The 19,966-nt window shown below is 37.0% G+C and overlaps 1 protein-coding gene across 4 annotated transcripts in view; it reads left to right on the top strand.

The window, feature by feature from the left end:
- LOC123542835 (uncharacterized) overlaps window positions 1-19,966 on the top strand; it is a 220,215-nt gene that overhangs the window by 51,485 nt on the left and 148,764 nt on the right. For all 4 annotated transcript variants that reach the window (XR_008368678.1, XM_053531771.1, XM_053531770.1 and 1 more), the window contains exons 5-6: window positions 11,531-11,640; window positions 16,741-16,896. Coding sequence is in view for 3 of the 4 variants with exons in the window: in XM_053531771.1 (XP_053387746.1) it covers window positions 11,531-11,640; window positions 16,741-16,896 (266 nt within the window). In the remaining variant the exon portion in view is untranslated. The remainder of the gene's footprint in view (window positions 1-11,530; window positions 11,641-16,740; window positions 16,897-19,966) is intronic.

Below are 19,966 nucleotides of genomic sequence, written 5' to 3'. Positions count from 1 at the left end.
TTGAAACTTGGAATACTTGTTCACCATCATAAGCAGACCCTGTACGTCAAGAATCATAACTCCATCTTGCTTTTTGCAAGATTTATTGCCCCTTTTGGACTTAGAAAATCAGTTTTCTTGGTTAAGTTTTATGTTTAGGTCAGCTTTTTCTCTTAAACTATCAAAGCTATTGCTTTGAAACTTGCAACACTTGTTCACCATCATAAGCTGACCCTGTACAGCAAGCAACATAACTCCATCCTGCTTTTTGCAATAATTATTGCCCCTTTTGGACTTAGAAAATCATTTTCTTGGTTGAGTATTATGTTTAAGTCAACTTTTCTCATAAACTATTGAAGCTATTGCTTTAAAACTTGCAACACTTGTTTACCATCATAAGTTGACCCTGTATAGCAAGAAACATAACTCCGTCCTGCTTTTTGCAAGATTTATGGCCCCTTTTTGACTTAGAAAATATCAGATTTCTTGGTTAAGTTTTATGTTTAGGTCAACTTTTTCTCTTAAACTATCAAAGCTATTGCTTTGAAACTTGCAACACTTGTTCACCATCATAAGCTGACCCTGTACAGCAAGCAACATAACTCCATCCTGCTTTTTGCAATAATTATTGCCCCTTTTGGACTTAGAAAATCATTTTCTTGGTTGAGTATTATGTTTAAGTCAACTTTTCTCATAAACTATTGAAGCTATTGCTTTAAAACTTGCAACAGTTTTTCACCATCATAAGTGGACACTGTACATCAAGAAACATAACTCTATCCTGCTTTTTGCAAGAATGATGGCCCTTTTTAGACTTAGAAAATCATGGGTAGGACAATATTTCTATTACACAAAAAAAATCAGATGAGCGTCAGCACCCGCAAGGCGGTGCTCTTGTTTAACCTTTGTACTGAGTTTCTTCCCCTTAAATTCCAGGAATTAGTCTATTTTTAGAAATCCTATTTTTAGATTTTCAGTCTTTTTTATTATAAGTCCTATGTAAAAAGTAAAAACATTTTTCCGTGGTAACATGGGTCGGTAAGACACTTCTTTGTATTCACTTTTAGTGTATCTCTAATATTAGAGATTTAATATATTTACTAGTATTACTATACTAGTATTATACTAGTATTACTTATATGTGGAAGCCCAGGATGAAGTACTCCAAAGTATTTTTAAGATTCCTTATGGTTGCCATTCTTCTGTGACAAGACCGTATGGTGGGGGTATGAGTCACTCCTGTGACAGTTCTAGTTGCTACAGGAGAGACTGATGGAGGGCAAGATTGCACCCAGGGATGGATCTCCACTGTTGTGTGGAATAATTGCTACAGGAGAGACTGCTGGAAGGCAAGATTGCACCCAGAGATGGGTATCCACTGTTGTATGGAATAATTGCTACAGGAGAGACTGATGGAGGGCAAGATTGCACCCAGAGATGGATCTCCACTGTTGTATGGAATAATTGCTACAGGAGAGACTGATGGAAGGCAAGATTGCACCAAGAGATTTAATTCCACTATGGTATGGAATAATTGCTATAGGAGAGACTGATGGAAGGCAAAATTGCACTCAGAGCTGGCTCTCCATGGTTGTATAGAATAATTGCTACAGGAGAGACTGATGGAAGGCAAGATTGCACCAAGAGATTTAATTCCACTATGGTATGGAATAATTGCTACAGGAGAGACTGATGGAAGGCAAAATTGCACTCAGAGCTGGCTCTCCATGGTTGTATAGAATAATTGCTACAGGAGAGACTGATGGAAGGCAAGATTGCACCCAGAGATGACTCTCCATGGTTGTATGAAATAATTGCTACAGGAGAGACTGATGGAAGGCAAGATTGCTCCCAGAGATGGATCTCCACTTTTGTATGGAATAATTGCTACAGGACAGACTGATGGAAGGCATAATTGCAACCAGAGATTGATCTCCACTTTTGTATGGAATAATTGCTACAGGACAGACTGATGGAAGGCAAAATTGCAACCAGAGATTGATCTCCACTTTTGTATGGAATAATTGCTACAGGACAGACTGATGGAAGGCATAATTGCAACCAGAGATGGATCTCCACTTTTGTATGGAATAATTGCTACAGGACAGACTGATGGAAGGCATAATTGCAACCAGAGATTGATCTCCACTGTTGTATGGAATAATTGCTACAGGACAGACTGATGGAAGGCATAATTGCAACCAGAGATTGATCTCCACTGTTGTATGGAATAATTGCTACAGGAGAGACTGATGGAAGGCAAGATTGCTCCCAGAGATGGATCTCCACTGTTGTATGGAATAATTGCTACAGGAGAGACTGGTGGAAGGCAAGATTGCTCCCAGAGATTGATCTCCACTGTTGTATGGAATAATTGCTACAGGAAAGACTGATGGAAGGCAAGATTGCACTCAGAGATGGTTCTCCATGGTTGTATTGAATAATTGCTACAGGAGAGACTGATGGAAGGCAAGATTGCTCCCAGAGATGGCTCTCCACTGTTGTATGGAATAATTGCTACAGGAGAGACTGATGGAAGGCAAAATTGCACCCAGGGATGGATCTTCACTGTTGTATGGAATAATTGCTACATGAGAGCCTGATGGAAGGCATGATTGCACCCAGAGATTAATCTCCACTTTTGTATGGAATAATTGCTACAGGACAGACTGATGGAAGGCATAATTGCAACCAGAGATTGATCTCCACTGTTGTATGGAATAATTGCAACAGGAGAGACTGATGGAAGGCAAGATTGCACTCAGAGATGGCTCTCCACTGTTGTATGGAATAATTGCTACAGGAGAGACTGATGGAAGGCAAGATTGCTCCCAGAGATGGATCTCCATGGTTGTATTGAATAATTGCTACAGGAGAGACTGATGGAAGGCAAGATTGCACTCAGAGATTGATCTCCACTGTTGTATGGAATAATTGCTACAGGAGAGACTGATGGAAGGCAAGATTGCACCCAGGGATTGATCTCTACTGTTGTATTGAATATTTGCATTAGGAGAGACTGATGGAAGGCAAGATTGCACCCCGGGATGGATCTGCTATGTTGTATTGAATAATTGCTACAGGAGAGACTGATGGAAGGCATGATTGCACCCAGAGATTGATCTCCACTGTTGTATTGAATATTTGCTACAGGAGAGACTGATGGAAGGCAAGATTGCACCCAAAGATTGATCTCCACTGTTGTATTGAATAATTGCTACAGGAGAGACTGATGGAAGGCAAGATTGCTCCCAGAGATTGATCTCCACTGTTGTATTGAATAATTGCTACAGGAGAGACTGATGGAAGGCAAGATTGCTCCCAGAGATGGATCTCCACAGTTGTATTGAATAATTGCTACAGGAGAGACTGATGGAAGGCAAGATTGCACCCAGGGATGGATCTTCACTGTTGTATGAAATAATTGCTACATGAGAGCCTGATGGAAGGCATGATTGCACCCAGAGATTGATCTCCACTTTTGTATGGAATAATTGCTACAGGACAGACTGATGGAAGGCATAATTGCAACCAGAGATTGATCTCCACTGTTGTATGGAATAATTGCTACAGGAGAGACTGATGGAAGGCAAGATTGCACTCAGAGATGGCTCTCCACTGTTGTTTGGAATAATTGCTACAGGAGAGACTGATGGAAGGCAAGGTTGCTCCCAGAGATTGATCTCCACTGTTGTATGGAATAATTGCTACAGGAGAGACTGATGGAAGGCAAGATTGCTCCCAGAGCTGGCTCTCCACTGTTGTATGGAATAATTGCTACAGGAGAGACTGATGGAAGGCAAGATTGCACTCAGAGATGGCTCTCCATGGTTGTATTGAATAATTGCTACAGGAGAGACTGATGGAAGGCAAGATTGCTCCCAGAGATGGCTCTCCACTGTTGTATGGAATAATTGCTACAGGAGAGACTGATGGAAGGCAAGATTGCACCCAGAGATGGATCTCCACTGTTGTATGGAATAATTGCTACAGGAGAGACTGATGGAAGGCAAGATTGCACCCAGAGATGGATCTCCACTGTTGTATGGAATAATTGCTACAGGAGAGACTGATGGAAGGCAAGATTGCACTCAGAGATTGATCTGCACTGTTGTATGGAATAATTGCTACAGGAGAGACTGATGGAAGGCAAGATTGCACCCAGAGATTGATCTCCACTGTTGTATGGAATAATTGCTACAGGAGAGACTGATGGAAGGCAAGATTGCACCCAGAGATTGATCTCCACTGTTGTATGGAATAATTGCTACAGGAGAGACTGATGGAAGGCAAGATTACACTCAGAAATGGCTCTCCATGGTTGTATTGAATAATTGTTATAGGAGAGACTGATGGAAGGCAAAATTGCACCCAGAGATTGATCTCCTCTTGTATGGAATAATTGCTACAGGAGAGACTGATGGAAGGCATCATTGCACTCAGAGATGGCTCTCCATGGTTTTATTGAATAATTGCTATAGGAGAGACTGACAGAAGGCATGATTGCACCCAGAGATTGATCTCCACTTTTGTATGGAATAATTGCTTTAGGAGAGACTGACGGAAGGCATCATTGCACCCAGAGATTGATCTCCACTGTTGTGTAGATATGATAGAAGAGATGAATTTTACAGGCCAATGTATAATGTACAGATTCAGGCAAGTTAAGGTCTTAAGCCTATCTGTAGACAGATCTTCCAACTTGAGACAAAAATAAAATCAGCTTTAAGTATGGGGCATAGACTAGTAATCATTCAACTGCTTATGCAAATAAATAGTTTTATTTGCACTGGAATTTATTGATCATTTTTGTGTCCAGTGAATACAGTTAGAAGAACATGTAACTATTAGACTTAAGGTTGCAAGTTTGGTCCCTGGTTAAGGTCAAGATGGTATCCTTGTGATCACCACAAAAGGTGTTATGTTAAAAGTTATTTGCTCTCAACATCAACTTCAGTCTAGATTCTGTTTCTATTAACATTTGTCGGTTTCATTCCGTAAATAATGGCTCATCTATGTGTGACCTTGAACTTGATAATCAAGAAGTTGTTACGAACATGTACTGGGTATTTGTTGGCAGTTTTGATATCATCATGTTGATATGTAACACTTGCATTAATCTCCATACAGTAATCAATACAGGCTGTTACAGTATGTCAGAATTAGATAAATAATCTACACTATAAATTGATAAAATATTTACATGTAGCATGTATTAACAAGTATTAGATATTAGATGTTGTTTTGCCATTATTCAGGCAGACAGCTTTTGTATGTATTCTGTATAGGCCATTGTGATAAAGACTCCCAAATTTGTCTGAACATTTATTATAATTATGTACTCGACATCACTAATCTCGCGTCATCACTAATTTCACGGTATTTGAGTTGCGCCACCTACGTGGTGTTTACATGTCAAGTTCGTGACCTATTTTACGCATGCTAGGAAAAAATGTTCTTACCTGCAGTTACATTGCTAAATATCTGTCAGTATTTATTAAAATTATATTTTTCACATATCTATTGCAAAAAATCCAAAAAAATCCATGAATTAAGCAAATGTTTGCAATGTTTACAAGTTCGTCTACCAACTGATCGGCATTTGTCCTCATTAATTATGCAAATTAAGTCCCGCCTATAGGTTAGAGGACACCAAGTTTTATGTTACATCCCCAAACTACACAAAAATGAATGAAATATCAGTATTAGGCGAAACATCAAAACGTCTTAACTGGTCAGATTTTAAGAGGGAGGAGGGGATGGGGGCCCCGCGACCATCTGCTCAAAATACACCCATGATACTGTGCAGTGAATTGAAACATGTTTGATAGCTATCAGATAGAAAATATCCAATAATAGTACAATTCTTAGGCTCTGCTACATTATGACCATGCCAGCGACCTTGTGATTTACTTGCAAAATATCTGGTGTGTCCACTGCCCAGAGGAGAATATTTTCGATAGTACCAATGTAAACAGTTAATATAAAACATTTAAATTGGCATTTGTTGACTTTTGAGTGTTCCTGTTAGTTTGACTTAGATAGCTTTTCAATGTTTGAATAATATTTAGTGTTTTTTAACCAATGATAGTTTGACTGCGACAATTTTTGACCTATACCGCGACATTAGTGATGTGACGTCACACGATGACATTGGCTGACTATTGTTGTTCATAGTACACATGGATATTTCTTGAATGATATCTTATTCATTTTCACACAGTTATTGATGCATATGACATGAAATATTGTGGTAAAGACAAGAAATACACTGTTGTGTTGTTTCTTGTTTAATGTCGTTACGTCGAATGTCAAGTACCGCGACAATACAGATGAACGGTATGCATGATATATTTATTGTAGGCACAATAGATTAATTATAGGCATGTTAGATGCACGGCAATATTCCTCGGGTGACCCTCTACTAAATTTCTTCAGCCATTCAGTTTCTTGAAAAAATGTGGGCACCATGAGGCGGAGCTACTTTGCACTATATAACTGTATGAACAACTTTGAAAATCTTCTTTCAAACTGCAGGCCTACTTCATATAATGTGATCTCCTGGGCAGGAGGATCAAAATCCTGATTTTTCAGCTTGCCTTCTGTCTCCCGACTAGAACCATAATTTTCCTGCTTTTCAAAAATTTTCAATTTTTAGACATTTTTCATGCGACAATGCCTGGTTTGATAATCACCAAGGACCGCCATACATGTTTACATTGTAAGTCAACAACTATTGTGTATTATACATGTGTGACACGCGTGTAGCTAGAGGAACGAGTTGTTTTTCACAGATGACTTTTGATTACATGATTTATTGTTTGTGTTGATAGAGCTTCTTCCACCAGTCTCACAAGGCTGCATATCAGTCACATTCTGAGTGCCAAGTAGGCTCCATTTTTTCACAATTTGAAGCCAAAAATTCCCAATGAGAAGAGAAAAAATCCTGTCTGAAATTAATTTTTGATTATTCAAAGAAAATTCTTGCATAGTAGTTTTGTTCGCTAAAGAAATCACACAAATTTTTTTTGAAAAACAAACACATTACTATTTATAGTAACATGACTGTCTTCACTTTTGTAAAATTTCGAACAAATTTTGGTCAAAGGTCAAACGTATACTTTACATTTTGTGTATTGAGCATAACTGAAAAACCATCATGTTTCGTTTATGGGGCACATTCAAGCTATTGACTTGAAACTTGGAATACATGTCCATTATGATAAGACAAAATGTGAAGGATATAAGAGACCTCACCAACGCCTTCCCCCACAGAAAACAAAGACTGCTCTGAACTGCTACCACATTACACCCTCCCCCACAACATGCAAACACTCGCACAAAAAAGTTTCTTTATATTTCACCTTGTCCTCTGATCTAAAACTTCTGCCAAATATTGTCTCCCTTTGCAAAGCTCCAATGTTGGTAAATAAACCTGGAATCAATACAATATGTTGCAAAGTCTACTGTTAGACAAAATACCTTGTATATTACTCATTTCTTGTCACAGGTGACTTTTTCTTTCCTTTGAACATTCAAAATTGTAAGTTGGTGACATTAAGATTTATTATTTGGAAAGTTTGGACTGTTTTAAGCTATTTTTTACCTGGAATAATCACGGTGAGGATGCGTACACTGGATATTGCCGCCAAGTGATAAGGTATTTTCCGAAAACGTGATTATTTTTTGTTAACAAGGTAAGTAAAATCCCGATTTACTATTGTATTATTCTACTACATAAGAAAAAAACATTACTTTTCATAACTAGATACTACATATATGCTCTCACAAGCGTAAAATGGGCCAGTCTTAAGTAGAAATGCTAAAAATTTTGATAAAATGACAAGTTTATCATTTGATAAATGCATGCCGTAAAAACATTTGTCCTGATACCATAACCTATTTGCATTGTGGAGAAAATCTGAATCGTACGATTTATTTAGTCACATACAAAGAAAAAATGTGCAAAATTTCAGCTTTGTAAATGTTCAAATTACGGAGAAATTGGTGATAAATGAGCGTCGATGGTGTACTGTGTATTGAGTTTTCAAAGTAATATTTGTACTGTGTATTGCAGTTTGGTGTACTGAGTATTGTTATTGGAAAATGTGCATATTTTCAGCATTTATGGTCATTAGATAAACGAGGCACTTAATTCTGTCGGCTTAAATGACAGAATATCTTTTTCTGTTTGCAGATGAAATTAGACTTCACAGCGAAAATAACAAGCACCAGTTTGAACACTGATATTACAACTTACAATTACAGCGGCATGCCAATAGTCACTCCGAGAAACTGTCTAAAGACTAGCCACTGCCGAGTAAAGACCCAGCCACAAGTTCAGCCGTGAATTTAAGTTTTATAATAATGGAACACAGGATATGATGACGACAAGTGTGGAAAAGGTCTCACATTATAAGAAGAGCAAACATGGAAATATGTTATCCTTTCACTTTCATACTACAAAGAGACATAAACCTTGGTCAGCAGACGACCTTTATCGATTATGGTGTCAATAGTTCAAAGGTCAATATGGTAGGGGCTTTGAACTTTTAAAGTTGTTTCTCCTCAATAACCCTAGACTCATTCAACGTAAAACCTTCGAACTAGTTTCACTTGAAATTTTCTTAAATAATATAGTCAAAGCTATTTTAAATGGTTTAAATGCATTGTTCTGAAAGGTAATTAGCTCACAATCATATGCACTGAGCAATTTGTGTTAAAAGTAGGAGGAAACAGTGCCATGTGTTTTTCTTGAAAGTATTTTGCATACTTCATTTGCAAGATATATGTCATTTCTATGCAAACAGTTCGTTATCACTTTTATGTGATCAACTTCCCTGTTGACCAAAATTGTATATTTATTGTCAAGGTCAACTTTGAACTATAAAAAACGATCGGGAACTCTCTTAAAGATCATTTCGATTTTTTTTCATGTATTCAAACTGTTGAATGTCAAATGTTTATGATCTTTGGTTTAAACATATTTATTCCCAACAATATACATAACTATATTTATATACTAACATTACAAGTACAGTTGGTGGAAAGGATTAGAACGAAAGACAAATCTTATAGAGTTGTTCTACTATCTTATTATTATCTTTGCTATTTTATGAATTTGTGTTTACGTTTCAAGTTTGTTTAATAAATATTTCAATGTACATGACTTTTTGTTCTTTATCAAAGTAAAACATGACTTTTACAATATTACTTGGTGGTAAAATAAATCTGTCACAACAGAACCTATTTCAGTATCAATGCCAAGTCTTATGTGGAAGTAATGTACACTCATCACATTTATGCAGTAACTAGCTGCTTCTTTTAATGTCAATAAGTATTCGTTTGTCTTGCTTTTCTCTTTGCTCTTAATTTAGCGTCAGAAATGCGGTCTCTGTTATGCAAGAAGTTGTATAATTTTAAAATCAGTGGAAGAGTTATAAGCCTGCTCTTCAAAACAACTTGCAGTCTTCACTATAGCTTATATTAACCAAGTTGTCGATGAAAACATTTTGCGACGTCAAGAAATATAGGAAACTATAAAATCGAAGAAAACGTTTCTTGGCAACCAAACTGATTAAAGGCTATTTATTCATCCATCTATTTTGTCACATTCTTTCATAGACTGTATAACAATACTCTTTGAAAAGCCTGTCTGTCCATGGAATTGCACTCTGTGTAACATTGAAAGTTCCATGTACACCGCCGTGTATGTGTCTCTAGATTATATTTTTTGTACTGGTAGCATGTGTAAATGTTGAGTTCTGCTAAATGGCGAGATAGATAGCATACATTTCCACTGCCGTCAATGAACAGGCTACTCACCATTTGTCCAAATCAAAGGTTTCTTTCTGTTGCAAATTGGTCTCTTTTGTAAGCGGGTTCCTTTTTGAAACAAGTATGTTAATATTTTCTGAATCAACAGTATTTTTCTGCTTTTTTTCTCTGCATATGCAATTTACTTTTTTGCCGTTTTGGTCGTTAGCGTACTATAATCTCGTATTTTGGGTGGTGTTCAACAAAATGACATACAATGCCCTTAAATTCGTTTGTCGAGCCAGCCATAAACACACATAAACAAGTTGAATCTGCAACGAAAAAAATCACAATATAGTATTTATTAGTAGGGCCGGGCTTCAGCTAGATATTGAGAGTAAGTCTTAGTGGCATCCCAATGCAAAATTATAAAAGATACCTTTAACTGTTTGAGATAATTCGTGTAAAATCAACTTAATCAATGCTCAGTGGAAGAATAGAAAATATATATATACATTTACAACTGCTAAACGTAACAAAAAATATTGCCTGCTGTTGCACTATGGTGACTGAGAGATACGTTTAGAGCTTATTACATGAATTACAACAGAGTAAACGCTACAAATATCAATGTAAAACATCACGTATCTTCAGGGCTAAAGAAATTACTGTTTTGTACTTTGGAAAGGAAATGATAATGTACATTTTGTAAGATTAATTCTATAAAACTCAGCGATAATGTAAACAATACACAGTACAGTAAAATGTGATACAAGTCAATACTCAGTACATGTATTTGCAATACACAGTACACCATCGACGCTCATTTATTATCGATTTCTCCGTCATTTGAACATTCATAAAGCTGAAATTTTGCACATTTTTTCTTTGTATGTAACTAAATAAATCATACGATTCAGAATTTTTATCACAAGACAATAAGTGATGATAGCGGGAGAAATGTGTCCCCGACCTGCATTTATCAGATGATAAAGATGCCATTTTATCACAAATTTTAGTGTTTCCACATCAGATTGACTCATTTTACGCTTGTGAGAGCATATACACAGTATCTAGTTATTAAAAACAATGATCTTTTCTTCTATAGAAGTATAATACAATAGTAAATAGGTGTTTTACTTACCTTGTTGACGAAAAATAAACACGTTTTCGGAAAATACCTTATCACTAAATGGCAATATCCGGTGTACGCATCCTCACCGTGATAATGAAAGAGTTGATGGTTATTTTATAAAACTTCATCTTGAACATTGGTTTCCACAGGTTACATCATTCTATAGAACTTCACCCTAATTTTTAACTTAGTCTAAATTTCTGATGAAGAAACATAATTACTAGTTTTATTGTCATATTTTAAGCTTTCTTTGTTGTCTTCATCTGTTTCATTATCACAGTTAGTTTCATGGTCATGATTTTCCCTGCTTTAATTGTTACTTGCTTGCTAGTGTCTTTTACTTCATCATGATACCTTTGTTCAGCCAATTTATAGTATTATAATGTTTCTGACCTTTATTGTACTCACTATAGGAGCTAGGAAATCTTCACTGCTATGTCTCCATTCACTTGCACTCTCTGTTGTATTCTGGCATTATTTCTTTTGTTATCCCTTCATGTTTGTAACTATATTGATATTTTAAAATTTCCCTATTTTTCATATACAACTGATAATTTGTTTGAGATGTGAGTGGAAGCCACTGTTTATGTTTACTACTGACATTAATTATTAAATAGCATCTGTATTACTATTAAGATGTTGTTGTTGTTGTATTTTCAGTGTGAGGGTGAAGCTTGACTCTGTTGGATCATGCTGTACTTTAGTCGCAGAAGAGCTTCTCAATGACCCAGATTTTGAAATAGATGAAACAGTAGCTGAATTACTATATGGTAAGTGTTTATATCAGTGATTTTTTTACTTTTTTTGGCAACAGCCCATGCCTTTTAAATTGGGAATTTTTAGCGCAATAAACTTCAAAATTGGGAAAAATTAACAAAACTTAATAAAGAAATCATTTTCAAAAGTTTTATTTTAAGGTAAATTTCATTCAAATATGCACTGAGGATGAACAGACAGGACAGACAGGTTATTTTCTGATGTCACAGGATCTGATGGCTCAGATAGCTTAGGGTCACCATGAGCTTCTGTTGATTTCTGTAGGTCATTTTGTGGGGACTCAGATTTCTTGGACAGATTACTTTGCTGTCCTGACGTTTGATTTGAATTTGATTTCTCTTTAACTTTACCAAAAGATGTTCGAATGTCCGGAGTACCGATGGCGTGTTTCAGTTTATTTTCTTATTATAATATTTGGAATTATGCGACATTTTTCGATAATTTAGGTAATTTCCTAACAATTTTTTTCCCAGACTCATTTTGACGCATGAAAAAGCGTTTAGCGACCGTGATGGAAGTCATACTAAATGCCGTATTATGCCGTGACCCGTTTTATGTAAACAACGTGCTTCGAATTGGTAATAAAATTCTGCGAATAAACCATAATTAGAGTCGGAATTTTTATGATTATTTGCATCGTTTGAGTACAACTTTTACAAGAAATCGATCTAATTGGGAAAAATCATCTCGTTTTGGGGAATTTTTAAGCATTTTTTGGGAATTTTGACCATTTTGTCAATTGGGAAGACGCCGAATTTCGGAGTCAAATCGGCGCAAAAAAATCACTGTATATGCATGGTATCAATATACTGAGAACCTTGATTTAGTTCTTACTCTGAGCATACTTATACATTCTCCTGATTGTACCATCAACATTTCTCAAAGCCATTTCAACAAATACATATTTTGATAGTCTTACTGAACCAAATTTGAAAAGATTAGTCTAATTGTTTGGTCATCTTCTGATGACATTCTTTCAAAATTGTTTCTTCAGCTGTCATACAAAAGTATTCTCATGTTTGTCTGTATAAACAGTTTTCTCAAATTCTACATAAAACACGCTAAAGATCTCAGTCAAGTATGAGCTGGATTAGACCAGGTGGTCTAGAGTTAGTGCCCTTGATTGATCAAAAAAATTATGCATTTATCTGGCAACTTCATTTCTTCTCCAATCCCAATCATATCTAGGCATAATGAGTTGTTCACCTAAACCTTGGTCTGGCTTTATTATAGATCAGACAGGACCAATCCTAAACCTTGGTCTGGCTTTATTATAGATCAGACAGGACCAATCCTAAACCTTGGTCTGGCTTTATTATAGATCAGACAGGACCAATCCTAAACCTTGGTCTGGCTTTATTATAGATCAGACAGGACCAATCCTAAACCTTGGTCTGACTTTAACCCGCCCGCTTAGCTCAGTAGGTAGAGCGTCGGTCTACGGATCGCCGGGTCGCAAGTTCGATCCTCGGGCGGGGCGTGTGTTCTCCGTGACTATTTGATAAACGACATTGTGTCTGAAATCATTGGTCCTCCACCTCTGATTCATGTGGGGAAGTTGGCAGTTACTTGCGGAGAACAAGTTTGTACTGGTACAGAATCCAGGAACACTGGTTAGGTTAACTGCCCGCCGTTACATAACTGAAATACTGTTGAAAAACGGCGTTAAACCCAAAACAAATAAAATAAATTGGTCTGACTTTATTATAGAGCAGACAGGACCAATCCTAAACCTTGGTCTGGCTTTATTATAGAGCAGACAGGACCAATCCTAAACCTTGGTCTGGCTTTATTATAGATCAGACAGGACCAATTTATCCTGAGTTAACTCTAAACCAGATTGTTCAAACTCTTCAGGATCATCAAAAACATGGTGACCAGAGGATATGGTCACTTTTCCCTTTAAGTATATATTGGAAAATCTTGTCAGGAACTGCAAGTTTAATTTCTGTTAATTTTCAATATTCACTGGGTGACCCTCTACCAAGATTGTTAAGTTATTCTGATTAAAATATGATATCATATCAACATCAGATACTGCTCATAGATAAGAAGGTAGTTATAGTCTAATATCAATGTAGAAAGTTAGGGAAAAGCTAATTCTACTTTATATTCATTGTGTGATGTGAGTACTCATAAGGGAGTTATGGATGAAACAGCCATAAAATTTATTTACATACTAGGTTATGTATGTGGCCACATGGATGATTAATAGATCCCATAGGGGCTCTTGAAAGAGGTATGATGTTTTTAGATATCTGCTACATTAAGTCATTATCTTTTCTGTTTATGCTAGAGGAATAATGACATGTTCCTGTGTACATTTTTGTCTGCAATAATACCTATCTGCTGTTCCAGTGCCTTTAACTAGTGTTGTAAGATGATCAACTGGAGATAGGACAAAGATGATACCATCACTAACATGTAATCAGTGGTTTTTGTAATAAAGGATTTCAGGTTTTAACCGGGGTACGTTTTTTTTGGGGGGGGGGGGGGGGGGGGGGGGAGACCATCAGACCATTTGTCCAAATTTGTATTGTGCATATTTTAAAAAGTATTTGACACAGAGTCATCCAACCTCACAGGATTGTTATTCAGCATACGAAGTTGTGCATCTGCGGTTTTGTTCAGGATTTCTGTAGGTCAGACCAGAGTTATGAACTTTGATTAAGTCAAATGTATGCATTCAGGGAATAAAAGTTTGTGTCCTATGTATCTCAAAATATACTTGACCTAGAGTAATAAGATATTAGAGGATTGTTATATAGCATGTGAAGCTGTGCACCTGGTGCTCTCTTTGGACTTTCACTCAGCTAGACCAGAGTTATTGTCCTTGACTTAGTGAAAAATACACATAAAGCACTTTAAAGTTTGTGTTACATATATCTTAGAAAGTATTTCACCTAGAGCCATGAAACCATGTGTTCTGCAGGTATATACTCTATTGATTCCATTCCTTGTTCCCTCTGCAACTGCATACTTATTGATTCTATTCCTTGTTCCTTCTCTGTAGGTATATACACTATTTATTCCATTCCTTGTTCCCTCGCTGCAGGTATATATTCTATTGATTCCATTCCTTGTTCCCTCTCTGCAACTGCATACTTATTGATTCTATTCCTTGTTCCTTCTCTGTAGGTATATACACTATTGATTCCACTCCTTGTTCCCTCGCTGCAGGTATACACTCTGTTGATTCCATTCCTTGTTCCCTCTCTGCAACTGCATACTTATTGATTCCATTCCTTGTTCCCTCGCTGCAGGTATATACTCTATTGATTTCATTCCTTGTTCCCTCTCTGCAACTGCATACTTATTGATTCCATTTCTTGTTCCCTCTCTGCAACTGCATACTTATTGATTTCATTCCTTGTTCCCTCTCTGCAACTGCATACTTATTGATTCTATTCCTTGTTCCTTCTCTGTAGGTATATACGCTATTGATACCATTCCTTGTTCCCTCGATGCAGGTATATATCCACAACAACACTCCAGTGCAGTTTCATACATTATTGATTCCATTCCTTGTTCCCTCTCTGCAACTGCATACTTATTGATTCCATTCCTTGTTCCCTCTGCAACTGCATACTTATTAATTCCATTCCTTGTTCCCTCTCTGCAGGTATATACTCTATTGATTCCATTCCTTGTTCACTCCAGTGCAGTTCCTTTCATGTTTTTCACTGCAGTTACATACAGAATCGATTCAGTTCCTTGTTCATTCACTGCAGATACATACTTTAATGATTCTATGCTTTGATCATTCACTGCAGTTATATTCTAATCTTTATTTTGTTTTCTTCTCTCATTGAACATACTTATTAAGAATTTATTTGGCTTGGCATGAAAGGTTTAGTTATAAGGGAAAAAGGAAATGGTATTGAACAAATGTTAGCAGCTACTCTGCTTATTCTAAGGTAGACAGTTGGAGGAAAATGATGCAGTATATAACAGCAATAATACAGAGAGAAATCCAGTCTGTTTAAGAGGTCAGACTTCTATAACAGCAATAATACAGAGAGAAATCCAGTCTGTTTAAGAGGTCAGACTTCTATAACAGCAATAATACAGAGAAAATCCAGTCTGTTTAAGAGGTCAGAAGAAGTCTTATCTTTAGCTCACATTCAAGATGAACTATTGTGATTACCCTGTATCTGTCGTTGTTAGACTTCCGTCAAGCGTTGTCAGCCTGTATCTGTCGTCGTTAGACTTGCGTCAAGCATCGTCAGCCTGCATCTGTCGTCGTTAGACTTGCGTCAAGCGTCGACAGCCTGTATCTGTCGTCGTTAGACTTGCGTCAAGCGTCGCCAGCAATTCGACTGTTAGTACTTTAGAGATCACAGTTGTTGCCCAATTTTAATGAAACTTGGTCAGAAAGTTACCCTCCAGAAAATCTTGTAACTAAGTTTGAAACATGTTCACTTAGATGAAAAAACTAGGTCACTAGATAAAATCATTGAAGAAATATGGGTTAATGGTCTTCCTGCTATACATAAAACATGGTGAGACTCTTTGTCTGTATGAAATCTACTTTAAAAATTAAATGATATCACAGAAGTGTTTCTTAGGTGACACTATACATGTACCAAGTTTGTTAAAATTATTCCAGTATTTCCTACATCTAGTAGAAATTTTGTGATATCTTCATGTCAGAAAACATCAGCCCAGTTTCAAAATAATTCCACATATATTTTCTGTGTGTGACCCTCTATCAAAATTGTTCACACAGGTGAGCAATCTAGGCCCAATAAATTCATAGCCCTGTTGTTGAACTTTAGGATCTACTCTCTGACTTAGTTATTGCATAGTATTTGACAAAAAATGGATTTATTTATTCCCACTGTATTGCTTTATTGCAACAAGGTGACTACAGTAACAGCTACTAATAGATTTTAGCGTGACTATTAGAAGAATAGGTAGAGCTACTGCATTTGCCCTTTGGTTAGCATCTATGTCCACATTGGTTAAGTTTTTGGATATAAGCTAGTATCTCAGTAACAGCTTGTGGGAATGGAGAAAAACTTCACACATTTATTCACTGTGATGAACTGACTTGCAATGCACATGTTTTATAACTCTGTTTTGCTTTTTAGGCACCATATTGGTTGATACTATAAATAGATCACCAGAGGCAGGAAAAATAACTCTGAGAGATGAAGTTGCTCTCAGTCAGCTTGAGAACATTATTCCTAATGTAAAGGGAGATAACTTGTTTGAAGAACTCCAAGCTGCCAAGTTTGATATATCAGGTAAGTTGATTTTGTGACAAATTAAAGAAAGGCCACTGTGTGCTGAGCTTCAACGGTAATGAAATCTATTATCCTGAAAGATAAGAGCAGAAGAGCAGGGTGAAGTTTAATAAATATCTTAAATATTCTTCTTCCTAGAGGGAAATATTCTGCATAGCTGAAAGATATAGAATTATACTTAGTTAAGTTTAGCTCAGGTTAGTACAATCTGTATAACTGAATGATAAAGAGTTATGCTGAGCTGATCTAAGCTCAGATAGGTACATACTATAGAGTTATGCTGAGCTGAGCATAGCTCAGGTAGGTACATACTATAGAGTTATTCTGAGCTGAGCTTAGTTCAGATAGGTACATACTATAGAGTTATGCTGAGCTGAGCATAGCTCAGGTAGGTACATACTATAGAGTTATTCTGAGCTGAGCTTAGCTCAGATAGGTACATACTATAGAGTTATGTTGGGCTGAGCTTAGCTGTGATGAGTTATGCTGAGCTAATCTTAGCTCAGATAGGTACATACTATAGAGTTATGCTGAGTTGAGCTTAGCTGTGATGAGTTATGCTGAGCTAAGCTTAGCTCAGATAGGTACATACTATAGAGTTATGCTGAGCTCAGCTTAGCTCAGATAGGTACATACTATAGAGTTATGCTGTGTGCATACCTGAATGATATAGAGTTATGCTGAACTGAGTTAAGCTCAGATAGGTTAAATCAATATTAAGTAGTCCACTGCAGGCCCGTAGGAAGCATTTTCAGATTGGGGGGTGGAGGCCCTGGGGGAGGCACACATAAAAATCGGCTGACCTATAACAGGGACAGATCAGATGAATACAGTATTCAGGGTCAATAATTTGTTGTTAAAGAGGCTGAAATAGAAAAGTAGGGGACCTGGGGCATGCTTCCTCGTAAAATTTTGAAATTCAGCGCTTCATTTCCTGCATTCTGGGGCATTTTGGGAGCATTTAAGAACACTTTTACAACTGCAATTTTATATACAATATACCCCATATTTTTAATTCCCCGCTACGAGTGGTGGGGGGTTGTAGGAATGGTCTCCGTCCTTCCATCTTTCCATCCGTCCTTCCATCTGTCTGCCCGTAACACTTTCATGTCCGCTCCATATCTCTTAAACCCCTTGAAGGATTTTCATGAAACTTGGGTCAAATTATTACCTTATCAAGATGATGTGCAGAACTCATGAGTCAGCCATGTCGGCTCAAGGTCAAGGTCACAATTCGAGGTCAAAGCTTTTAGTCTTCCATTTCTTGTCAGCTCTGTATCTCCTAAACCCCTTACAGGAATTTTTTAAAACTTGGGTCAAATGATCACCTCATCAAGAGGATGTGCAGAACTTATGAGTCAACCATGCCGGCTCAAGGTCAAGGTCACAACTTAGGATTACAGGTTTGAGCCTTCCATTTTGTGTCCACTCTGTATCTCCTAAACCCCTTGAAGCATTTTCATCAGATTTGGATCAAATGATCCTCTCATCAAGACAATGTGCAGAACCCCTGAGTTGGCTCAAGGTCAAGGTCACAACTAAGGTTTGAGCCTTCCATTTTGTGTCCGCTCTGTGTCTCCTAATCCCCTTGAAGGATTCATATGAAACCTGTGTCAAATGATCACCTCATTAAGATGATGTGCAGAACTCATGAGTCAGCCATGCCAGCTCAAGGTCAAGGTCACAAAGGTTTGAGCCTTCCATTTTGTGTCCACTCTGTATCTCCTAAACCACTTGAAGGATTTTCATTAAACTTGGGTCAAATGATAACCACATCAAGAACTCATTAGTCAGCCATGTCAACTCAAGATCAAGGTCACAACTCAAGGTCAAAGGTTTGAGCTCTGTATCTCCTAAACCTCTTGAAGGATTTTTGATGAAACTTGGGTCAAATTATCAACTCATCAAGATGATGTGCACAATTCATGAGTCAGTCATGTCAGTTCAAGATCAAGGTCACAGCTCAAGGTCAAAGGTTTACCCTTTCACTATCCATCACAGTAGCGGGGGATTTAGCTGTCTTTCAGACTGCTTTGTGACATTTTCAAACTGCATGTCTGGTGACAGGCCACAGCTGAAATGTACTCGCTGTCAAAAAATAATTAATTACTAAGATAGTTACCATAATCGGTCATATTATTGGGGGAGTGGGGCCCGTCTCCTCCTGCCCCTGCCCCCCCTGTTCCTACAGCCCTGCACTGAACCATTCTCAAAAGCCTATTTTAGATAGTAGCCAAACACTTTCTTTTGTATTAGTGCCAAGCATTTATAGTTTCTTTATCAAACTGCACATAATCAAAAATTTATAATAAGTTAAATTTTCTCAGACATAGTTTTCAGTATATTTACAGTTTCTCATTTCTCTACTTGAAAGCTTGAAAACAAATTAAAAATCAATATTTAATAAAGTGTCTAGAAAACATGATACAGTAAGGAAGACTAGATTGCTATCTACACATAGCGGAAATAACAAGATAAAAGAACAGGAGAGTATTTCCTGAAAATCTGCGCATCAGTACTTGTTTCTAAACTGAAAGTGAGGTTAATATTTTTCAAGGTTATACAATAGTTGATGATAATATTACAGCTCAAATATACCTAAACTGGATAATGCAGATAACATGAAAGCATCGTTCATGCTGTATTGATCGTTCATTGGAAGAGATTACTTGTAATGCACAAGGTTTTCAAAGTTTGGGCAATTAAAACAAAAAGATACCTAACATTCTACTCAAATTATATAGAAAATTATAGTCAGTGAAAAATTGTTGAGTAACCAGATACATTGGAAATTGTTACTATGGAAATATGTAATGTCTCAAGCTACCAGTGCTTTGTTTTTGATAACCTGAGGATGAAGTGCTCATAGCGAGTTTTTTGATCATTGGATGTGCGTTGTCTGTCTGTGTGTTCTCATTCTGTCATCCGCAATTTCTTTGAAGAATACACTCAAAATCCTTTATAACACTGTTCGATATACCGCGGTATTCGGTATAACTCTGTACGCTCTTGGCTCACAAACTTTTAAAGACCAAAAAAAGAAATTAAAAATCGGCGCCCGCGGACTTAA

The sequence above is a fragment of the Mercenaria mercenaria genome, chromosome 19 (genome assembly GCF_021730395.1).
Source record: "Mercenaria mercenaria strain notata chromosome 19, MADL_Memer_1, whole genome shotgun sequence".
NCBI classification, from domain to species: domain Eukaryota; kingdom Metazoa; phylum Mollusca; class Bivalvia; order Venerida; family Veneridae; genus Mercenaria; species Mercenaria mercenaria.
The sequence above is the reverse complement of the archived record's forward strand: the minus strand, read 5'-3'. Positions and strand labels throughout refer to the sequence as shown.